The sequence below is a fragment of the Lonchura striata genome, chromosome 19 (assembly GCF_046129695.1).
Source record: "Lonchura striata isolate bLonStr1 chromosome 19, bLonStr1.mat, whole genome shotgun sequence".
Taxonomy (NCBI): Eukaryota; Metazoa; Chordata; class Aves; order Passeriformes; family Estrildidae; genus Lonchura; species Lonchura striata.
Window position 1 is genome coordinate 7509868 of NC_134621.1, and position 24857 is coordinate 7534724.

General features: G+C 39.8%; 1 protein-coding gene across 5 annotated transcripts in view; it reads left to right on the top strand.

The window, feature by feature from the left end:
- Positions 1-24857, top strand: part of ANKFN1 (ankyrin repeat and fibronectin type III domain containing 1) — a 105678-nt gene that overhangs the window by 51466 nt on the left and 29355 nt on the right. For all 5 annotated transcript variants that reach the window (XM_021555428.3, XM_021555446.3, XM_077787376.1 and 2 more), the window contains 5 exons: positions 11-221; positions 5007-5201; positions 7215-7328; positions 21879-21976; positions 22580-22670. In XM_021555428.3, coding sequence (XP_021411103.1) covers positions 11-221; positions 5007-5201; positions 7215-7328; positions 21879-21976; positions 22580-22670 — 709 coding nt within the window. The remainder of the gene's footprint in view (positions 1-10; positions 222-5006; positions 5202-7214; positions 7329-21878; positions 21977-22579; positions 22671-24857) is intronic.

Here is a 24857-nt window from a genome sequence, read left to right on the forward strand (position 1 = left end):
TGACACACAGAATTTCCAGTGCAATGAAGCTATGTTTGAGGCTGTAGAGCAGCAGGACCTGGATGCTGTTCAGATTCTTCTTTATCAATACACCCTGGAGGAACTGGACCTGAACACACCAAACAGTGAGGGACTCACTCCTTTGGATATTGCCATTTTGACAAACAACGTCCCCATTGCCAGGACCCTTCTGCACGTTGGGGCAAAGGAAAGCCCACACTGTAAGTAAAGAACATAAATTGACTTAGAGAATTGCTTGTATGAGATCAGTTCTGCTGTTGTTATTGAAAATTAATTACATGACACAAAAAAAATGCCTGGTTTTATCATAAGGAGGATTATAACAAGTGTGCTGGAGGATATTTGCAGCAATAGCTGCTCATTGAATATGTGCTCAGTAGATCTTTTTTTTTCTCTCTCAGATACAGCAACTAATCAATCAGGTTGAGCTTCTAATGTGATTAACTCTGGGGCAGCTGGGTTAATAGCAATTTTGAGAAAAAAAATCTTTAAAAATATGGCAACAGGAACTCAGTGATTCAAAGATCATGGTCTGAAGTGTAGATTTGTCATCAAAAATGAAAGGATGATGGGTTGTCTAGACTTTGTTTTAGAAACAATTTTGATTATCCTTTTGATTTTGGCTATGCTGCCTTCAGGAGGCCAGATGTATTGAAATCTATCACTTCCATTCCCCAAAGACCCCTCACTACTGGTCTTCAAATGGCCTAAAATCCAACTTAAATGAGAATTTCAAAGTTCTACAGAACCAGAGAAAACCTAAACACAAAACAGACTTTCTCACTTTACTGGAATATCAATACTGCTTATAACTACATATTGTAGTTATAAAACTTCTTTGTATTCCTTCATGGGCCTTTTTATGCCCAGTTTGTGGGTTGGAGGGTGACTTACCAACCCAATTAATCAACCATATACCATGACACAAACTCTGACGCCTTACGTGGGTCTAAAAATACCCCTATGTAAGAGAATTTGTTTTAAACTGTCAATGCCTATATTTAGGACATTCCCAGCAAGGCTATAATGAGACTGTGTTTGAGGGGTTCGGCCACTGCAGACTCTGCCATTAATTTGAAGTTAGTTAAATTAACAACATTTAGTGCTGGCATGTCAATCTCAGTGCTCCAGGAAATTGCACCTTGAGGCTACTAACATTGCCAGTTTTTTCACTGGAGAGTGTGTGTGCATGTGCATGTTGAGTTTTTTTGCCAGACCCTCAGTGTTGGTACACCTTTATTGCTTTTCTATATCCACAGCACTTATATTATCATTTATTCTGGCCTCCTTTAACCTTCCCTGGAGATTTTTGCATAGTGTAGCTGCTCAGTGAAAAGAGTTTTTTAGTTTTATATTTATTTGTTTATTTTTCTGTCATGGTTCATGACTGAGGCTTTAAAAAAAAGTGTGACAGCATTTAGAGTACATGATTGACTGCTGAAGCAACATTCATTAACCATGACAAATCTAGAGGAAAACACAGTCTTGAGTGTTCTAAACAGCAGTAAAAAAGACTAAACTAATTTTTCATTGACCTCATCTGTAAATAAATGCAGTCTGATGGCGAGCAGGGGCAATCATAAATTAGTATTCATTTCCTGTAATTAATGCAAACATGCCTATGAACACAGAGAATATGAATATATAACCACCTCATTTCCATTTCAAAATATACCCACCAAATTTCCACTTCACTTATCTTGATTTTTAGTTTTTCTGATTGAAATAATGGAAGAAACATTCCCAGTAAAAAGCAAACAATCATTTTGTTTGTGTTTCTTACCTGAAGGGTTTGCAGTGGCTATTTGAGAGTGAAATGCAAAAAGTTATTTTCAGCCCTCAGAACAAAGGTTCACAGCATCTTTGTGCATGGCTTCACTCTTGTGGAACTGATGGCAGTCACTTTCTATTTTGTCCAGACTTTCTGCTCTGTTTTTCGTACTCAACCAACCCTGTTCAAATTAAATCCTGTTTGTATCATCTCAGGGCTGCAGGAACATGATCCAGCACCCCGCAGGAGCATTTTCATTCCTCTGCGGTGGGCAATGAGCAAGACTTCTGCAGGCTGAATGGGAGGGTAAAATCCTGTCTCACCCAGTTTTGAGACTGGACACAGCATTTCTTAATGTGATTAAAGTGTACAAAACAGATGCACAGAGCTGGGAGAAGGCAAAATAAAGGAATTCTTCATTCCAAGTGCAAACAAAAAGCTTTCTTCACAGAAAACCTCTGCTTTTTCACTGTATATATTAGCTGTAGTGATCCAGCTGAAATCTCATTATAGCCTCTAACCTAACTCTGTAGAAAAGAGGATCTGGAGGACAGATAGCTTCCATCTGTATCACCTGGATTTCTGCCTGGAACAGCAGCAGATAAAGCAATAGAAAGTAAAACTGTGATCTTCATCTCCACATGGGACTCAGATTGTATAAATCTCAACAGGAACCCAACATCTTTTAAAAACAAAGTAACTAAGATCAGAGAGTAAAGCATTTAAAATATTAATTTAGTTGGGGAGAAGACAAAGTGTTATCTTTTCAGTTACTATCATTCATCATATACTCGTGGTTTGTCTTGTTCATGTGAACCCAAATAAAAATAAGATTAAAATTCCCACCGGCTGATTGGACATCAGAGACTCGACAAATGTGGATCTGAGCCTTGATTAAATAGATAGAGCCATATCCTTAGTGAGAACTTGAACCAATGCCAGTGCTCAACCACCTGAAGCTCTGGCACATAAAATCTCCTTCCTCAGTCCTGTTGTGCTATCAGATGTGTTGCATGCTTATTGTAGGCATGGATCCAGGAAACCCTATCACCTCTGGCCTCCCAGTAAACAACAGTTCTGAGGATACCAGCAGGTTCCAGGGAGCCTGGCCATATGTCCCTGATGTCCATATGAAGAATGATCAAACTTAAGAAAGATGGCTTCGAGCCAGCTTCTGAAAGCAAAGTCTTAGAGACAAACATTCTTCAAAAACAACCCTTTGGATGTCAGAGGTGTTGAGTAATTCTTTGCTCTCCCGTGGCTGTAAAGATCCCAGGCCACTTTTCACATCAGTAGGGTTATTCTTAGACTCTGCTAAACTCTGGCTGTCATACTGTTATGAGAGACAGAGGCAAAAGTTAAAATGAGAGGTTCAGGCTGGATAAAACAAACACCTTTTTCACTATAAGGACAGTGAAGCAGTGGAAAAATCTCCATCCATCCTGGGAAGTTTTCAAGACTAGACTGAATAATACCTGAAGTAACTCAGTCTGACCTCTTGGCTGAGCCTATTTTGATGAGGATTGGTCTAGAGAAGGTCCTTTCCAATCTAATTTGTCCCATATAATCCCAGTTTAGAAATAACACATTCATATCCACATACAAATTTGGTCCTGTGGTGTTTTGGTGTCAAAAACCTATGCGAGTCTTGGTGCTTTATATGGTACAGTTTGATGTTTTCAGAAATGTCTGCTGCTCCTGACTTGTGCAAGTGAGTGATGGGTTCAGTCTGTGCAAGATTCCTGCTGTTCCTGTGAAAGACTTGGGGCAGCCAAGAGCCTGCCTGTCTCTACTTAGCAATTCCTCAGTATTGCTAAGAAATCCACATGTGCCAGGGCACTTATGGTAAAAAGAGACCCTTTAAATTAAGGTATCTCAGAGCTCTTCTGCAAAATCACCCAACACCATAGTGATTTTCTGTGATTTCAGAATTCCTTCTCTTGTGCACTCTTTCCTGCGTATTGAAAACCAAATCAATACCTGCATTTATTTTCAAATTAAACATCTTTATAAGTCCTACTTTCTAAACTGCACATTGAATCATTTTAGGCTAAGAGCAACTCTAAAAATAGGGCTTGATTCACCACATTTCACTGTACAATCAAGGGGCTTGTTTAGGAACTTGGACTAAAATCAATCCTATTCTAGTTTTAACCTATGTGATCTTAATTTTACCTTGATGTAGCCCACAGTAGTTCACACAGAAAATCTGAACTGTTAAACATCAAATTGATATTATTCTGAGCATGGGGGGAAAAAATCTCCACGTAGCAAGCTGCTTGCTGCCTGTAAGAGGACTAATTAAGTTCTCTGGACAAAACTGGCACAAAGAGCTGGAAAGAGATCCATTCTCTACCAGCCATGGACTTTAGGCACAAAAAATTCTTAATTTCGATAATCAATTTTGCTCCTTGTTTGTTGAAGTTTATATATTGTGTTTGTAACCAGTACAATCTCCTTTTTTTTTAAATGTAAGTTCACGATATTATACTGAAGCAGAGGTTGGAGAGAGAGGTTATTATTTTAGCTTGGTTTTCATATTCTGACTTACAACAGAAATGCAACTGCAGTCTAATTAAGACAATTTTAAGCATATGAAAAATACCAGAGGAAAAAATGTGGCAAATTAATTCATGTTGTTAATGACATTTAAGTGGCCAGATCTTTAAGGAAAATTAAAATAAATGCAATAATACAGAAACGCTGTCAGAATACAACCTGACACCCTGTTGTCCAGAGTGTTGGTAGCAGTCAGATGAAATGGTGGCTGCAATTCTCCTGGAGTGACAAATGTGGTTCTGTTGAAGCAGTGATCCAGTAGAAGAGCTTGATTTTTCTCTGAAGGTACAGTGGTGATGATGGAGGTCTTGTCCTCTGAGAATCCAGTGGGAAAAGGCTTCTGTGGTGTTCCAAACATCAGATTATATCCAGGAAGGAATGTTTGGTTCCTCCCCCTGAACGGAGCATCTCCCAATGGGATGATGTAATTTTATCAACCATGCAGCGAGACTCGATGGCCCATTAACAGAAAATATCCCTCAAAGTTATCAGTCATGAAGGAAATAAGGAACTCTGCCCCACTTGGTTTCAACAGTGTATGAAGATGATAATAGAATACACACTTTTGGGTGCATCTTACATTGTAACCTAAGACGTGTTCTGAGCACAGCTAAAATTTTGCCAAGCATTTCCTATTTCCCTCTTTTCCTGGCAGTTGTGACTGTGGAGAGCAGGTCTGTGCACCTGAGCATGCTGGTGCAGGAGGCCCAGCAGAGAGTGGTGGAATTATCAGCACAAGCAGCAAGTGAAGGGCTGGGCACGGAGAGCACCGAGAGGGAGAAGCAGCTCAAGAGCTGGGAGTGGAGAGTCAGGCTCTACCAGCGCATGAAGGCCGGCTACGAGCATGCCCGTGAGTATGTTGCATTTTTCTCAACTTGGAAATAAAACTCAAGGTGATTTTAGTAAGGAGGTCATAAAAACGAGGATCTTTATTTGAAGGCCTTCAGGGGCAGTTGTAGAAAGATGCCCACAAAAACCCATCCCTACAGGGATGAGTGCATTTTTATAGGTTTTAGGAATTAGCATAATGCATAAAAAGCACCAATTAGGAGGATAAGTGGTGATGCCCCTTCTCTGGAGTGCCCCTCTCAGCACTAGCTGTGTTCTGTCCATGAAATGGATCTCAAGGAGTTGTTCTCAGCCTTGGTTCCGAGGAAGAACCAAGACAGGACTGGGGCCCTGAACCTCCTGGGCTTGGAGCTCTGGAATTTTTGTCTTTCTGCTTAAGGAAAGGCTATGGAAAAGTACTAGGAAAAGTACTAGGAAAACTAGCTACTAATACAATAGGCTACAGAGCTCCAAATATATGAGAATATGGAGAATACAGGGAACATATAAAATGAAAAAAAAGGCAAAAATTACATCAAATAAAAGGAAACAACATAATTCCATGCAGGAATCTGCAGCTGAGAACCCTCTCCAAACATGCTGATCCTCGCAGCACTGCTGTGAGCAGGAGCAGGAGGAGGCAGGATGGAGAAACTGAGGCACAAAGGTGAAATGGCCTTTCCATGAGGGAGAAGGAAATGGGTGTTAGAACAATAAAGGGCCAAATAGCTGAGAGAAACAAGCACATGGCTCCTTATGTTACATAAAATTAATATGATATCCAGCATCCCAGCTTTTCATTCAGGATGCAATGATTCTTCCCTGCTTATGTCTTTTCACATTTACTCCTGGATCTCATTTAACATGTTCAGAATTTAAAACAGGATGCTATAAAACAACATATGAATAGGCAGGAAGAGGAATGGAGACATTGGCCTTTTCTCTGTTGTAATTTGATTGTTTTTCAAAAGAACTTACTACTTTGGATGGGATTGTTCTAAATATTTGATCAAGCAGTGAAATTTCATTTTGCACATAAATATTGGGAAAATTTAACCTTAATTTTGATAAGCACTAATCTTAGTCATGGTATCCATTTCATCACCACAGCCACAAACTGAATCACTTTAAACAGTAGTACAAGTGAGTCTGTATCCAAATTAAATTGAATTTGGACCCAAATGAAGGAGTAAACAGGCCTGAATTATTTCTAGACACATGGATCTTTTAGCTGTATCCTATGTGATGAAATACAGTCATTGCCATTAACATTTTTAAAACCATCTTTATATAAATGTACTCACAAATAATTTTCGCAAATTTGTTGTATGTTAAGGTTATTTCTTCAAGACAGATGTAGTGCTCCTTCTCTTAGATACTAAATATAGAAAATGCAGAAATAGTGAAAGTTATATACTGACTTTTTAAATCAATCCCAGCAGTAAGTAATGATATTTTTTTGTTTGATTTCTGAATTGAGTCTGAATGATATTCAGCAAACTTAGCTTTTTTTTTTTCCTTTTCTTTCTTTAAACAAAAATGTGAGACCTTAATTGAAAACTATACTTTGGAACTATTACAGCAAAACAGTTGTGGAATTTGCAATTTTTGAATCCAAATAACATAAAAATGTTTTCTGGTTTTTGATAAATTTGAATTTGTTAGTGAAACCATCAAGGTTTCATTAGCTCTTTGTGGTTTTGTCCTTTCCCTCTCCTCTTATCCACCCCAAGAGATTTATAGGGGCTTTTCATTGACATAATTAGCATGGATCTGTTTTATTGGGTTACATATATGCAGGAAGATATTTTTTAACCAAAAAGGAGCCAAAAACCACGATAGAAACAAATGGTGTCTGCAGGATATTGTTAGTAGGGTCACTAATTAAAATGCTCAAAAGGCAGAAAACACAAACACCTACAACCCAAAGCTCACAATTGCAGGGTGATTTTCAGTGGGATCTTTGAAGATTCAGGAACATTGTTTGAATAGGATTTGTTGTGCTGAAGAGCTGATGTTTTCTCTTCTCTCCCAGGAGCCCCCGAGGCGCCAACCAATGTCTGTCTCATGGTAACGAGCAGCACATCACTCACTGTCACCTTCCAAGAACCCCTCAGTGTCAACTCAGCTGTGGTGACCAAGTATAAAGGTACTGGATTTAGAACATCTTTCACTCCCCTTAACAATGTACAAAAATTTGAGGTCTAAGTGGCAAAGGTATTTATCTACAAGAGGTTATATTATGATGCAAGTAGTGTTTAAATGTAATTATTTTCCCAGTAAACAGACATAGAAGTGGGATTTTCTTGAAAGATTACCCAAGGACAAAATTTTTATTTAAAAAAAAAAAGAAATATAAATTAACCAAAAGCTTTCTCCATGAGTGCTTTGAAGAAGTTTGCTTGACTCACTGTGGTTAAGACATCAGCTCAATGACTGGGTTGAGATGAGCAGTTACAAAACACAAACTAACTTTTGGTGCCTGTGGGCTCCTTAAACCATGTGTATCCTTGTAAAAGCCAAACCCACACCACCATTCCTTAAAGGAATGCCTCTGGAAGCTGAAACTTCTGGCACGGGCATCATACAGCCCAATTAATTAGCTGTTCCAGGGCTGCCACATCATTCTTGGAAGAGTGATACATTTGGGGTGGCACCAGTTAGTTGCAAAGTGGAATGAATAAGAAAATGCTTCCATCTGAATAGCCCTGTTGAATAGAGATGGTTTTAAAACAGAATTTCTGTTCCACAGGAAATTCCTACATTAAGAAAAAAAGCAAGTTTTATTGAAGATTAGAACAAAAATGAGAATTTTTTAAATTTCCTGTTTAAAGGAACTTTCAGGTTTTCTACAATCTTTGGAACAGTAAGTTCTTCAGTATTAAGCACAGCAATCCACAGCCTCCAGCATCCAGTGGGAGCATGAATCCTCCCACAGGTCAAGGGACTGGGGGTCTGAAGCCTCCTTGGTCCTGCCCAGGGGAGTCAAGGATTGGGAGCCTGAAAGTCCTCTTGGTTATTTCCCCCAGTTTCTCCCTTCATGCTTCCTGCTGTGTTTGTTTCTTTGTATTAATCATTGAAAACTCCTTCCAGAGGTGCCTAAACCTAAAATTTCCATACTCACAACCAGCACAGTCCTGGCTGCGTGGTGGGGAATCTGTTTCATGTTTCCATGGGGGATGTCCCAGGGATGGTTTCAAGAGGAGAGATTCAGAAAGACCCCATCCCTTGAGGGTCCAGCAGCTCAGGGAGCCCTTCTAAAGGTGGGACATGCAGTGCACAGGCTCCATGGCATCAGCACAAGCTCCCAAAGCACTACAGGAGCTTATTTTGGGAAAGGTACATTGTCTCTTTCCTTCCTCCTCCTGCTTCTGGTCACAGATTCCACTCATCACTGGCTCTGCCCAGCAAAATAATTTTTTATGTTCTATGAAAAAAAAAAAAAAAAACCAAGCTCCCAGACACTATTGCAGCCATCAAAGTGATAATGCCCCTCATAGCCTCAGTAGAAAGCAAATTACTGTATTACACCTAGTCAGCTGTGCAGTGCTGCAGGAAGTGCAATTTTCAAAAACATCAAAGCCCTTTAGAAGCCTAAATCTAATTTTCGGCAATGGGTTGTGTTGCCAGGGAACTAAATTTCATTTAAGAGCTTCCCACTGCCTGATTTACTTGTGAAAACAATACTTGGGCTCCTAAAACACCAAAGTTCTCTAGAAAATATCAGCCTGTTCTTCGTAATGGTTGTATTTTAAATAACCCTGAAACATTGTCTACCCTCTAATTATAATGATTCTTGGTATTTTCACAGAAAATCAAATTCCAAAACAGTGCTAATTTTTAAAAATAATTTTGTGAAGGTTGCAGTACTTTTCTCTTGGGTATTCATTTGGGTTGAACTTGGTTTGTACCATGCCAGTGGCATCCTGTTTTTGATAAACATAGCATTCAGAGAAATTTAATCCTACCTGACCTAACTTTCTGATCAGACCAGGTAGCTCTGCCTTGTATTTTGAATTACCCTCACTCGTGATCATTTTATGCTTTATCAAGTTGACAGTTAGTCTTGCCAGAATATTCTTTTTAAATCCTTTCTCCCAGGAGACTTTTATATTTATGGTTAGATAAAAAGAAAGATCATTAATAGCTCCTTTTGGTGACTTTCAGGAATTAATTAAGCACTGGTTGTAGAATTGTTTATTGCAATATGGAGTGAGATTCTTTGTGCTACTTTGAGGGGTCATAAAATGAACCTTTCAAATGATCACTTGCAAGAATGATTAGAACCAGCTAGCAATTATTAGCCCTTAAAGGAGAGCTTGATAACAAAGTGTGAGGATCTTTTTAGTCAGATATATAAACCTCCTGTCTAGAAAACTATTGAAGCATTTTGCTAATTCAGGAACGAAACAAAAAAAAAAAAAAAAAAAAAAAAGAAAAAAAAAAAGGTTGCTAATGTGTTTTTTTTTCCCCCTCAATACTTTACCATTTCTTTTTTTCTAAGCAAATTAAAATTCAGGAGCATTTGCAACTGTGTTTAGGGAATACCTGCTCATTAACAGAAACTAATAGTGTTCTTTTCTCTGGACCTGAACTATAGGGAATAAAAACTGACATCAATTCTGTTCAGCTTTGTTTAATTCCCAAAAAACAGTGAAAAACTGCCAATTCAATTTATCCTGTGTCATCTTTCTTTTTTCTTTTTTTTTTTTTTTTTTTAATTTTTTTTTTCTCAAAGCTTTATTTGCCCAAATGTCTTTTAGAAACTGGGCTTGGAACATTATCTAACTGTCTGTTGTTTTCCTGTGTGTGATCTTTTCCCTTGTTAGCTGTATAACTTACAAATAATCATACAGGAGAATAATACTTTGCACTCACTCTCTAACCACTAAAGCCATCTCACTTCATTAGGAGATTTAATTTTAACCACACACGGTGAATGGGTATTGACTTTGGTGTCCCAGCTGGATGGCAGCTCAGTGACTGCATTCTGTTCAGCCATTGCTTTAAGGAGCCAGAGTATTCTTTACTTCCTCTCCTGGATTGTTGTTTAATGTTGCAGGCACCATCCTAATGGCTCCCTTCAGTTGCCCTCTGGAGAAGGCTGCAGCGTGGTGGTGGCTGACGAGAAATGATTCCTGACTATATTGTAACTTAGTAAAGTGTTTCGAGGCTGGAAGCAGACAGGCATGGCATAAATCAATAATAAAAGTAATAATCTGCTCCATGCTGGAGAAAGACTCCAAGCCAGAGACACCTCACCCCAGCCAGTTTTAGGAAGGATGTGAAGCATCACTGTAATATTGAGGAAAAAAACCCTGCCCTTGGCTAATTGTGCCCTAGAGCCAAACTTCACATCCCACCATGGAAGTACTTAGGACCTGCTTTAGTTTTACATCTTTGAAAGCGCAATCCAAATGTTCCAGGCTAACGCACAAAACAACTTGCCGCAGTTTGAAGCCAGGAAGAGCTTTCTCTTTACACCACCACACTGGTACTGCAGGATGTTTTGTTATCCCAGAGCTGCACCACTGCAGCCATCTGGCTGAAAAACACCCCGGAGCAGCACAATGCAGACAGGCAGCACTCAGCTCCCAGGAGCATCCCTCTAGAGACGAGCAGCAAGCTCTTGCTGGGCTATAAGAACTGCTTTCTTTTACTAAGCAGCTTTTTTGGGTTCACATGCTCCACACAACACATACACAGAAAGAAAGCAGGGTTTTTTCAAAGAAAAATATTAAAAGTCATGTTAAGTAATTTTGTCGCATTTATTTGCTGTGGACTTTAAACCTGATTATTATTTTGCTTTTACAGTGAAGAAGTACATATAAACCTCCTCTTACTGCATGATTTTTTTCCATCCATTTCCCATGAGAAGTAGTCATAATAATGCTGTGATACCAAAGTATAGAATAAGGAAGAAAAAATGGACATAGTGTTGATCACTACCTACTGGAAAGGATCACCATGCAGTGAAAAATCTCTGTTTATATTTTATTTACAATTTTTAAACAAACATCTATATTCTCTTTTGAAGAAAAAAAATGAAACAGCTTGTATAACCCAAGTTGAGCTAATTTATTTTAGAGCCTGGAACTATTTATGTTTGAAGAGAGAGGAAGAAAGACATGTTTGATGTAGCAAACAAAGCTAATCTTCTCTGTTTGGTTGTAGCTGTGGATGCCAAGTTATTTTCCAGATAGTGATGCTGAGCTGTCTGGGCCACTTTAGCCCTTGTTACCTTTTTGTTTAGTTTGGTCTTTTAGCAGAGTATTTCATGTTTGTTAGAACTTCCCAGCTGCTTTCCAGGATTTCTTTTGGGTGAAGATTTTTATTTTCAGTCGATGTAGCTCTTTAAAACACAAAACAAAACAGGTTGGCTTAGATCAGAAGAGAATGAGTTATATTTTGCTTAAATTTTGAGAAAAGGTCGTTCCCTGCCTCCTTTCTTCCAAAGCACTTTGTGGTCCACTTCAGATGTAATTTTTTTTTTTTTTTTTTTTTTTTAATGAGAATAATTTTAATTGTCTTTGAGTCCCTGTTTCAGTCCTGGCTGGATATGCAGTAGCCCCAGGATGTTGCTGTCACACAGCTGCATGCAAAGGGTCAGTTCCAGTCCAGAACAGACCAGTACCATTTCCTGCTGTCACTGAGAGTCTCAGTAAGGGATGGTGGGAGCTTTCTTTGCACTCAGGGTCAGCACCTGTGCTTAGGAATGAGGAGCCTGGGCCTGGTTGAGACCTACCCTGGAGCTCAAAAGAAACCTGGACCTGGCATTCTCAGCTGGCTTCTCAAGTCAATGGAAAATTTACAGTAAAGATTTCAGAATTAAAAACCTCCAAGACTTTACAGGAATTATGTATAAATTTTGTGCGATTCTGCATGTTTTATTCTTGAGGGTAATCCTTTCACAACCAAATAATCTCATCGTTTTGTGTGGGCTTCTGCTTGTCCCCATGAACACATACAAACAGCAGATACCACATTTTTTCATTATGTGTTTGATATGTTTATCAGAAGTTGGCCTTCTATATTTGACCAAGTTTGGATTTGTTCCATAGCAGGCTCCCTGCAGTGATCCTCAAAGACCTACATATACAGATATATTGCTATATCCCTATATCCATATATCTTTCTCCAGTTTGGTAGCAAATATCTGCTCATATAGCAGTGTCAGAGTGGAAAGCAGCAAGCCTGTGCTTTCTTTGACTTCTAGAAGAACCCTGGTTAGAGAAATGAATGCTTGTGGAAACGAGTCTTATGAAAACAAAGTGCTTTAATAATAATACCTCTGTCTCTCTAAAGTAGATGCTGTGCCACTGCTTGATTCTGGTCCAGTCCATAGTGGAATTGAGCAGCATTCTGCACTTGGTCTTGAGCCCTTTCCACTTATTATTCAAAGTTTCTTTGTGTATTTTGAAATTCATTCTCTCTTTTTTCAAAACAGTTCTTGCTCCATAAAAAGAAAAGAGAATACATTTCTTTGTAAGACATTTGAACTTATCCTGCTGAATAGGTGTGGTCTGATATTTTTTACAGTAGTTCATTTATGGCATTTTATTAGGTCTCCCAGGCACTTTATTTGCACGTTACATTTTGGTAGCTAACAGGACTGTGCAATTTGACTTCTATTTTTATGCCTAGCCAGTACAGAAATGTATAAAAGTTAAAACAAACCTTTCTATTTCTAGCTCCTGTCAATGTCTGTAGTATGTGCTGGACTTAACATAAAATTTAAGACCTTCTATTATTTAAGTTTGTTATGTATTTAAAATCACCTTTGAACATGAATCACATATTAAGTGATGGTGTAATTAACTAATGTAGCTAATCAAACACCAGTTACTCAGCTGAATCATTCTTTCCTCTTGCTTTGTGTTTTATAAGGATTTTGAACAGCAGCTCAGAATGAATAGCTATGAGAAAACCCAGACATACAGTCTCTACCTTTGTCTGCCTTCATTTCTGAGGAAAAAGGCTCGTATCATGATGTTGTTGAATTTTAGACACTGCTTTGCATTTTAGATTTGCTTTGACTTACCAAAACTTTTGAGTTTTGGGGGTTTTTTTAATTCTTTGCATGTGGCTGTTAAAGCCATTTCATAGGCATGGCACAGAAGAGGTGAATTCCTTGTAGTTAGTGGCAGGACTGGGACTCAAGGCCTTCAGCTTCTGTCTTGAAGGAGGTCCATGATTTTGCAGATATTTTGATTAATGGATTTGGAATGAAGATTCACTGAAGACTTAAACAAAATCAGAATTTCTTCAAAGCGTTTAAGGCAAAGTTTCCCTGCTCACAGCTTCATCTTGTCTTCTCTGGCCCATCATGGACTTTCTTGGACCATTGACAAGCATCAAAGGTCTGGTCTTCTTTGCCTCCCCAGCCAAAGCCTGACCCTGTTCTAGTAATCAGATCTGACCCCCAGAGCTGATGCCTGTCTGTAAATTTGGAATCAGGTCTTGGGACTGCTGCAAGCTGCTACCTCATGGATTGAGCATAAACTGCAGGGTTTCCTGCTTCTATGCACGAGTGCCCAGTCAGTTCAGGCATGACCACCTCGTCAGTTTGTGCACGAGCACACAATTAATTTACTAATGAATACCCAGCTGGCTCCTTCTTAACCCATGCCTGAGCTCAGTCAGTGCACACCTGAGCATTCTCTTGGATCACTCCTGAGCACACTGATGGGCGTGGATGGCAGTTTCCAGTAGCCAGGGGTAACTGAAGGAGGGGAGGAGGTCAGGAGAAGCCATGTGCTGCTCACAGCTGGCCTGGCCATGGCTCAGTGTGATGGAAAACCCAGCAATGAGTGAAAGCCACAACAGAGAGAAGGGAAGCTGACAGTAGGAGGCAGGGAGGACAAGTATATTAAGTTCAGTCTAGGAAAGATGGTGGGAAGGTGTTCACTTAGATGCATTTAAACTTAGATTTACTTTCTTCTCACTTTTAATTAATTATTAGAAATTTGTGCTAATTGGCAATAAATTAAATTAAGTAAAATCTTCCCAAATCGAGGCTGGTTTGCCTACCACACCTGTCTGTATTGCTAGGGAAGGTGAAAGCTCTGTAAGTTACTGTAGGGATTATTTTATAAAGGAATAAAAGCCTTAAATATGGTTAATCAACATCTATGTAGCAAAGTCCCTGTTCATATCACAGAGGAACTAGAGGACATAGAGTGGAATCCCATTAAAGAGATTCCTTGAATTAACCTCTGAGCATTTCCTTCCTTTGTGCCCCACACTGTGCAGTGCTCTGCTATGCCTCCTACATTGTGATAGATTACTTTTTTGTGTGCATTTCCCCAGCTGCTGATTATTAATTCGATTTTAATGTCATGTTTTGGGCCGGAGCTGAGCCTGCCCGCCCCGGCTTTGCACCGACGCTCGATCCTCGCGTGCGAGCTTCGCGCGGCCGTGGCTGCCCAGAGCGCAGAGAGCAACGCTCCCACTGGGACAGGAACCCTGCAGCACCCAAGCCAAGCTTCTCTAGGATGTGAAGCCTCTGCATAAGAACCCCATTTATGCCAGAGCTCACCTCTAGGTCAGGGGTGGCTCCGTGTGGTGGAAAAATCTCTCCTCTAACCTGTGCTTTTAAAAAAAGTTCAGAAGTCTTCTGTTGTTTGGTCTCATGGTTGTTTATTGCAAGTTATCTAAAAGATTTTCTTCTGGGGCTGCTGTGGTTTGCTCAGAGCTCAGGCAGAGGCACACACACACCCTGACATCCTCTCTGACCCCGACTGCTTCTTCTCTCCCCGCCAGGGCTGCTGCTGTCTTTTATATGGTACATTACGTGTTTCATGGTTACAGTTTTTCCCCAATGCCTATTACCTATATTAAATGGTGATTTTCTATCTTTTATATGGGACATTATGTGTTACATGGTTACAGTTTTCCCCGATACCTATTACCTATATTAAATGGTGCTTTTCTACTCTAAACCAATCTGTGAGTGCCAACATCACCAAGAACATGGAGGTAAGGAAGAAGAAAGAGGGAGGACAGGGCAGGCCCAGATCCCAAATCCATCTTAAACCCTCTGACCCCCATGTACAAAACCAAAACCCCCCTGTACAGCACTCAGAAATTCTTCCCTCTACTTTGTAACTACTTCTACTGTAATATCTAAACTTTTGTGACTTTTTGTTCTTCCTGCAAGGTTGGTAAATCATTCTATGGTTCAAACCCAAAATCACAGCTGTTTCCAGCTGCCTGCCAGGGTCTCAAATGCTTCTGACCTGGGCCTGGAACATCCAAAAATGTCTGAGGGACATTTTGAGTTCCAACACATTCATTCTTCAATCCCCTCTCACAGTTCTAACACATGCTCTCCCCCTCTTTTCTTTCCACAGCCACAGTAGGGTATGTTTGTCATTTCAGGGCTGAGAAACAAATCTTGGCTGTTATTATAAACCATTGTAGCTTTCTAACCACTGGCCCACATTGGAAGGCTGCATGTGCACCCACATGGCACATTTTTTTAGTTATTTATAAAATGTTAGTAAGAAATGTCATTTTCACTAACAGAGGAAAAAATTTCCTTCTTGTACTGGCCTTATTGCAAACAGATAAAGAATTACTGGAATTTAGAAAACACTAATCAAATACTTGAGAAAAAAGATCAGGGTTTTTTTTATATATTCTCTTGGTGAGAATTTTATTAAAATTCAGTAAAAATAGTATCTTATAAATCATTTATATAATGCAGATTTGCTTAAGATGAACTAGTCATGAATCCATGATCAAGCAAAGATGTGTCTTTGGCACCCAGCCTGCTGTCATAATGGTTCCCATAAATGTCAAGACATAAAATAGAGTATTCTGGCCTGGGTCAAAGGAACATCCAAAAACAGGGCCACAAGAAAGGTTATTTAACATCATTGGTTATTATTAGCAGGTGTAAAACACAAAGGAGCCCAGAGCTGTTGGGAAGAAGATTTACTGCAAATAAAGTATTTGATTATTAAAAAAAAAAATCTCTTAAATAAGTATATTGAAGATTTATAGCCGTAGAAGTTGCAAATGAAGATGTGCTCTCTAGGAATAGTCTAGATATGCTTTTTTTGGTACTCTGTCTTGCACTGTTCTGTCTTGTTCTGCTGAGAGGCCTTTAAACCCCCTGCAAGTCTTTTCCACCACACCACAACAATACTCTGTTTGCCTCAGGTGGGCACAGAGCTGTTTGTTTGCATATTTTTTCATTCCTCTTCAGCTTTACTGATGTTTCTAACCCTGTACAAAGAGCCTTGGATAAGTTTACAAAAATAACTGAAATTATAGATAAGATCCAAAATAATGAACACTAGTATTTAGAGCAGTTTGGAGCTCAGGTTTTAATTTAAGCTGTACCTAGAAATCCAAGTCCCAGGCCATGACTGTGTTTTAACTTCTGTGTTTGCACAAACTGCTCAGTGCCAAACATTTGTTTTTTCCTAATGGAAGCATTATGCTGTCAGTAGTCCCTACAGCTGGTATGACTTGTCTTTCTCCTATCATTTCTTGGAGGATTTCCAAACATGAGAGAGGCCTAAACACAGCCTGAACTGAAAATCTGAAAAAATTGGGTTCCTTTCTTAAATCAAGCTGGAGAGAACAGCTGAAAACAGCAAGGAGGAGCTGACCAAATACTGCAAACAATGTTCTCCATCAGAGCTGGATACACTCTACACGAACAGATTCCTGCTTTTCACTAATGTTCAGATCTCTTCACTTGTTTTATAAATATTTGTTTAGGATCTTTCATCCTGATCTTATTCATATGCATGGCAGTGTTTAATGTCCTTAAATCCATCTGCTAAGACATTATGAGAGCAAATCATTAAAATTTTTTCAAGATCAGCAAGCAGAAAAAGATGGCATGAAATGGTTTCTGGTGGTGCTCTCTGTCTGTTTTATATTTCAAAGGAAGGCTAATAAATAACACAATTATTTGTTTGGAGGTCCTTGGAAACACAAGATAAGACCACCATCAGCCCAGGCCCTGGACATGGGAGGAGGGGAAGGAGAGAGAACCTTTGCTGCTCAAGCCTGCCTTAAAAGCTGGAGTGACAGAAGGCACTGCCCAAGGTCACTCAGCAAGTCAGTGGCAAATGCAGGAATAAAATCCAGAATCCCAGCTCCACACACTACTCTGCAGACCCCAACAAGCAGCAACAGAACTCCTGTCCCTCAATCTAACTAGTCTACTCAGCAATTCATTAATATAAGTGCAAGGAAAAACAAATGTCAAGACAAGAAACAAATTCTACTGTGGCTCAGGCTATTTACTTGACTCAGGAGAAGGTACTTTGCTAAATGAATCTACAATAGGGTCAGGAGATGTTTTGTGTCTTCCCTTTGCCTTTTATCTGTCTGTCCATCTCTCTGATAAGCTGTTAAAGGCATGCTCAGTATAACAGAAAGATTTTGAGTGGAAAAGAAACAGGTGAAAATAAACTTCTCCCTTTATTTTAAAGTGCGTGAATTGAGTATTTAAAAAAAAAAAAAAAAAAAAAACAGAAAAAAAAAAAACTTGGCCACAAGTGAGTTACATAACTTAAGCCAGTCTAAAATTATGTGCCAGCAATTTACATGAGTTTTATGTAACTGTTTATACTGCTGTTTATTTAAAAATTACTACTTATCTTGGCGACCGCAGCAACACATCGTGCATTTGCTAGCTCTGGAATACAGGGCACCTTCATTAAAACACATAGTCACCAATATATTAAACACACAAAAAAGCCCTGCTCTGACATAACATGAAGTGTCAGATGGAAAGCCGCAACAGCAAAGACATTCAGCGTTCACAACAAAGCAGCCCTTTGGGGTGTTCAGAACAGGACTGGAACATGCTCCATCCTTAATTCACCCAACAGCTTTCAGGTCCTTTACAGCACAGTTGGTGCAGTCTACAAGACCAGCTCCTGTTCCTGGGCTCTTATAAAGGACCCTCTTCATCCTCAGCTTTCTCTACTTGAGCATGGTTATAATTCAGCATTCACATGCTGAGGTGAGGCAGCCTTTTGTTCCTTCTTAAAGTCCCAAGGACTTCAGCGTGATACAAATGGTTGGTAATTTCTGTTTGCTCTCTCCTAGCACTCTCTTTCTCACAAAGGAGCCAAAGATTTAGCTAAATCTTCATGATTGGTTGCTCATGCACAAATTAGATAATTTTTAGGTCCAGATCCTTCACCAGGGTAAGACCATGAGTGAGTGGGTTTGTATTGGTACCAGGAAGAGGGGCAGACATCCCCCAAGGCCAGGCAGTGGGAGCAATGCTGGCCTGATAAATGATTTTGCCCTTGTTTTGGGGCCTGTTCACTGAACAAGGTGCTTTACCCATCCTTACTTCATTTTCACATTAATAAACTAGGAAAACTGGTGTTCATGTCCTCCTAGGAGGTTTCTAGCCCAATGAATCAGTATAGCGGAATTTATGCATTATTTTTAAATGACCATTACAGTAGAGAGCTGAAAACTGGCAATGCAGAACAGGAGATATAAACCTAAGTGATAAATTATTTCCATTGATTTGCATTTCTTTAAAGCTGTATCATGTCATCTTCTCACTTGAGTCAGTAAAATCATGGGAGGAAAAAAGTTTGTTAAAATTGTAAGTAAGCAAGAAAATTCCAAAACTTGTTATGAGTTTCTTTATGACAGATATACTTTGAAATGAGGGGGGAAAGAAGGCACTATTCCAACACAGCTGTTGAAAAAATATTTATTTTTCAGTTATGGAAATTTTTATTGAAACTGGGGGACGGGTTTTTTTCCAAAAGTGAGGTTTTTAAATAAATATATTTGAAAATTAAGTTTTGAGTTACTTTGGATACACCATCTTGTTAGGTGAATGTCCTTTAAAAGGAGGGTTCTCAACCATGATAACCATAACCTGATCCACAGGCTAATATCATATTCCTGTCTTTCAGTTCCATGGGGCTCAGCCACCACTGGCTAAGCTAAAAAGAAAGGAAAATGCTGGTATTGCTGGCTGCATAAGGAGAGGCACAGCTGAGCCTCAGCCTGGCAGGCAGTGAAGGATGGGATGGTGGGGGGACCACGGGCACCCAGGGGGTGGGTGGGACACTGGGACACTCTCCAAGGCAGCTGCTGTCCCCAAGGGGCTGAGACATCCCAATGTCACCCAGCACTCAGGGGCTCACTGCCACGAGCTGGGGCAGCAGCTTGCCCTGGGAGATCAGAGCAAAGCCCTGCAATTTACCATCACAAAACCTCTCAAACATCCCTGCTGCTCCTGAGATAGCTTTGAGGATCATGTCAGCCCATTCTCCCCTTGGGAACTCAGCATCTCTCCCTGAACTTTGATTATTTCTGAGAAAAAACTGCCATGCTGTTGCTAGTCACAACACCAGGATTGGGGTGTTCCTGCTGGTCACAGGCTTGCAGACAGGTAGGATTGCAATTCTGCTCAGATTAAGGCATTAACTCCTCTTCAGACAGTGTGCCAGCATCTCTAAATATCGGGAGCACTCCTCTAAATGCCAGGTGCAAGTGGAAGGGGACCCACATCAAGGACAGGGCTGCAATGTTTATTTGTGTAAGCTACCCAAATTTAAATATGCCTCTCAAAGTACCAGGTTATGTCTGGACAGCCTCTAGTCCATAGAACAGTTAAAAATTTGGGAAGATTAAAAGCTGCTTGGAGCTACTTCTGTCACCCTTGGCTTTTGCTTTGTGCTGCCTGAAGTGTGACCCAACCACTGCCCCTCTCTTGGAGCAGGACACTTGGGCATGCCTGGGGATTCCAGTGAAGGCAGGATTTGCTGGCAGAATCAGTCCTGAGTGACACTGTCTTGTTTGACATGAATCCTTGAAAAGAAAAATGGTGTATGAAGTGACTGCAAGCCTGTTGACAACACATTCAGCAGTTTGAACAGGGTTTCTCCTTCTGGTTTCTCCTTCTGAAAAACAGCAAACATGTCCAAGTCTGCAGCATGTGTACAGTGTCTGCAGTGATTTAATACCAGTGCAGTTAGAAACCTTGAAAATCACAGTTTACAATAGAAACTCTGACAGGCCATCAAGTTCAATGTTACTTTTAAGTATTCCTATAATTAAACTGTCAACAAAACCCTGCAATACGGTACTGCAATAGTCTCTACATTTTCCTACTAATGTGTAGAGATAGCTTCCACTAAAGGTGGCCGTAATTAGGTATTTAAAACCCGTGGAAAACTAGAAAAATACACAGTGAAAAAATTCAATGAGAATATAAAAAAACAATCTTCTTTTCATTGCAGCAAACACAAAAATGTTGCAGAGCATGCTGTGCAATCATAGAAACAAAGTGCAATCATAGAAAAGGAGCGATTAGAGGAGAAGGGAAAAATGAGTTGTGCTATTGATACTTGGCTGTTTCAGAAAAATGTGTTGGCAGTTAAATGTTATATATGCTGAACAAGAAATTCCCTGAAGCCGTTTTCTTTTAACGTGAAAATACCAGGATGAAACTGCCAGAAGATGAAAATTCCTCATGTTGAAATTAGAATACCTATATCCTCTGATCTATTCTAAATTATCAACTCCAATACTAATGAATATACAAATAGAGTGTCTAAAAACTATTCTGTGAATAGATTTTAGGAAATAAAGGAAAACTTTACATTGAATTCTTTGGTGTAAATCCAGGAAATTAATGAGATTTCCCAGTTTCTACTGTAGAGTAATTCAAGATATTAATTTCACTATGGTTTTGATAGGTTTTCCTGGAAGTTTGAGTCTGAAGGGCCAGGTCATTAATTCCCAGAGGCATGACTCCAGGATTAACCAGGATGGCACCTCTAATTAATAAGGAGTAATTTAAGAAAAAAGGCTGGTTTCCTGCCTGCAGCCATCTGTTCCTCACTTGCACGTATCCTTTTTTCAAAATCATCCAGTAGTATTTCATGGTCTGCTCAATACTCTTTTATTACTGCACAATAATATTTGCAAGTACTGGGGAAGGGTATGGACAGAACTGCTGATCCCATAACCCCTGAGCTCAGCAGGAGCAGGAGTGACAGGAGCACTTTGGTGAAGGTGTCCATCACAATTTGGGCTGAAGGAAGGATGGGAGAGGTCTGTCAGCCCAGCAGCACTCGAATCCCTCCAAAAGTGGATTCAGCTTACCAGGTCCTGGTGCAGCTCTGTAATTGCAGTGACCAAAGCAGCAGCAGGCCTGGCCAGGAGAGCCAGAAGCACTGAAACCAACCACAAAGCACCAGTGGGTGTCTGGTCCAAGGAGAATATTTTTATCCAAATTAGCCAAGGGTAGTTTGTGGGCCTGAGGAGCCAAAAGGACTTTGCCCATGCCCACCTGTGCAAATCCAATGCAAGTCAGAGCTTTTTGTTGGTTAGGATATATAAACTGCCAAATAGCATTAACAGGTCCAATTCCTTCACCTTCTCTGTTCCACTGCTTCTCTGTCTTTAAAAGGAAATTGCTTAAATTAGGGCAATGTTGTCTTAAAGTAATTTGTATTGCAGTCTATTTTTAAGCATTCTTTCCTGAAAAGCTTTTGAACAATATGTTGGTTTTATCTCCCATACACAGAGATATAATTTAATCACTGTGTATTTGCTACACATGACTGTTAAATATGACTTTTAGTACCCACATGGACTGGGAAACTGCTAGGAGAAAGGTTAACCTGTGAGTGATTAAGTCCTTTGACTTCTTTGCTTGACTTGATTTTCTCCTGATATTTGTTTCTAGTGGAATGGAGCTCCTCAGAAGACTTTTCTCCTTTGGCTGGTGAAATAATTATGGATAATCTTCACTCTTTGAGGTGCTCCATCACAGGTCTCAGGACGGTGAGTTCCAGAGGACTCAGACCTTCATGGCCTAGTCCCCACAGCGACACAAAGTCATGAGCATTTGCATCACTGCCCCTTGGAAATCACTGCAGAGCCTTTCTTGTAGCAGCATGTTCCAGTGATTGAGCACCATATGTCTGGTAGCCTTAACCCAAAAGTCACAAGGGAATGGAACAATTTTTTGAGTTATCATTCTCCGGAGAAGTTGGGGCAGATTGGAGCAAAAGCTGCTGTTTTCTGGATCACGGGATAATCAGTGCAGATCAAAGGCTCTTGAGAAATCTAGACCTGACTCTGATGAACAATACCTCAAATAAGAGCTCTTCGTCTTCTCCTTCTTCCAGAAATGCACATGTTTATGGCAATCATTCTAATTTTTGCTATTTGTCCTTGTATATCTATTTTACACCAAACAGAATTGGGTCTCAAACCTTGTCCTCAAATCTTTGTAGTATGTTTTGATTGATGATGGTGCATTTAAATTATTAAAGCTATTTAAGCTGAAAAAAAAAAAATCTTTGTGAGGCACTATTTTGCAGTTGTTACAGCCAAGATTTTTAATCCAGTGATAGTTTTGACTCCAGTTGTTTCCATTTGCAGGGCCAGAGATATTATGTCCGTGTTTCAGCATACAACATGAGAGGATGGGGACCTCCATGCCAATCTACTCCTGAATATGCTTCTCCTTCAAGTAGGTTGGGTTTATCTACCTGCAGTTTGCTTAGTGATACTGGAGTTCAGAATGTAATTGTCATCTAGGAGTGAAATAAATAATAAAACTCAATTCCTTCCAACCCCTAAAAATAAGGCAAAATAATAATTTATGTATATTTATGTCTCAGCTTTTTTCTTCTCCAGTCCTTTGACAGAAAATTGTTTTCTAGTCATTAGCACTTTAAAAAATTAGAAATATTTTAATCTTAATTTCTTTTGGGAGAGTTCTGATATATGGAATTTCATTTTTTCAGTACATTGATGGATCAAAACCTGATTCTGAGCTGCTAGAAGAAAAACACAAGTATCTCATGTAGTTTTATGCTTTACCTTGTAGCATTATAGATCCCATTCACTGGACCACTCTTACAGCACCCTGTACATAAAATACTCCAGTGTGGACACACATGGTGGTAGGATGTAGCCTGTAAATGTTGCAGAAATATCAAAAAGAAAATGTTCCTTTTCCAACCTCTGACAGATCTTCTCAGACTTCATTAGGGCTATGATTTGTTATTTTAAATTTTTAATCTATAATAATCACATTGTATTGTTAGCTGCTTTTCCAGACTTCGTGTTCCCTGCCAAACTGGCTCAGTGTATTACAGCTCCCTTCGTATTGATTAATGCAGTAAAGTGGGACTTCTCTTTTTATTGCATTAACACTAGTTTTTATTAGGCTAATGTAGCTATTTAATAACCTTGCATGCTAATGTGAAAAAATACAACAAGCTGTACATACTCTCAGTAGTTCTAGTGGAGAGGGTTGGATAAATAACATTTTTGCATTACCATTGTCCCATTTTGCTTCAATTTTTTACTTGTGTTTTCTCCAGAACAATACCAGAACTAGGCTAAAGAAATATTCTGCTTGAGAACAAAAATGGGCTACAATCATGGGGAAAAAAATCTACTGTGGATAACTGAATAACTTGGTGATGTGCAATTACCTTGACTATAGCCAGGTGTAACTACACAGGACTTGGCCCCAGAAACCCAAAATTTACATCAGCTGGGGGACAGATTCTTTCACAGTAGCTGCCAGTTATTCAGCCAAATATGCTCAAAGAAGGAGCACTCCTGGCAAGACAGGTGGTATTTAAGACTGCAACTTTGTATGATGTGAATTTTGCTTTCAGCATATTGCATTCTATTCCCTTTTTCTAGTCCCCTGCTATTAACCTTCTGAAATCTGACATTATGTGCAAGTTCCAAAGTTTTGGGATGTGAAGGAAATCTTCCTGCAGATTTCAGTGGATCAGCCCAAAAGCCATGGAGAGAATTCTGTTCATTCCCCTTGTACAGTATTTCAGGGTGCCAAAAGTACAGAAAATCCTGTAATTGCTGGGTTTAGGGCCACATGCTTAAGCTTTACAATAAGACCAGCAGAGCCTAAATGCAAATCTTTTCATTAAGTAACACTCACATTAGAGAGACAAGATGTTATTTACCATTGCATTTACTGGGGGCAGAACTTCCCTATTCACATGACTGCCTTCACCACTGGCTGTGAAAAGCAGAAGATTTGTGCTTGGTAAGGAGGCAGCAAGCTGACATTACACCACTGCTGCATAACAATATATGGCCCTGAGCTAAAATTTAAATGGGAATACATTAATGCTCTACAAAGTTGTGAGTAACAGCAGCCATGAGATTATGCAAGGGAAAGGAAAGCTTCAGGGCCTGATGCTGATCCAGTCCAATCCCAGAGCATCAAAGGCTGGTGACACTCTTGGAGATGTGTCTGTGTGTGATGATAGGGAGCACTTGCCACTATCCTCCTGTTTCCCCCACACAGCAGCAGCCTGTAAAGTGATGGCCAACGCTGTGCAGCTTTTTCCTGAAATTCCAGTAGGCAGAAATATTTCTAGGTTTATTCATGATCAGGTGAGTGATGGACAATGACAGAAGCTGGTCTGGTTTCTGCGTCATTTTTAGGGTAGTCAGCAATCTAGAGGTTCAAAAAGTTTGGAAACCACTGGAAGAGAGAAATCATGAGGTTGTTTGAAACTCTACCAGTCTGATAATACCAAAGCACTTTGAGACTGCTGAGTTCCAGCTGGTCCCTCCTGGCTGCTCACAGGAGCTCTAGGGACATTTTCCCCACACAGAGCAGTAAATGCAGCTGGCCCTGCTGTCTGCAGCAGCACAGAGCACACAGGAC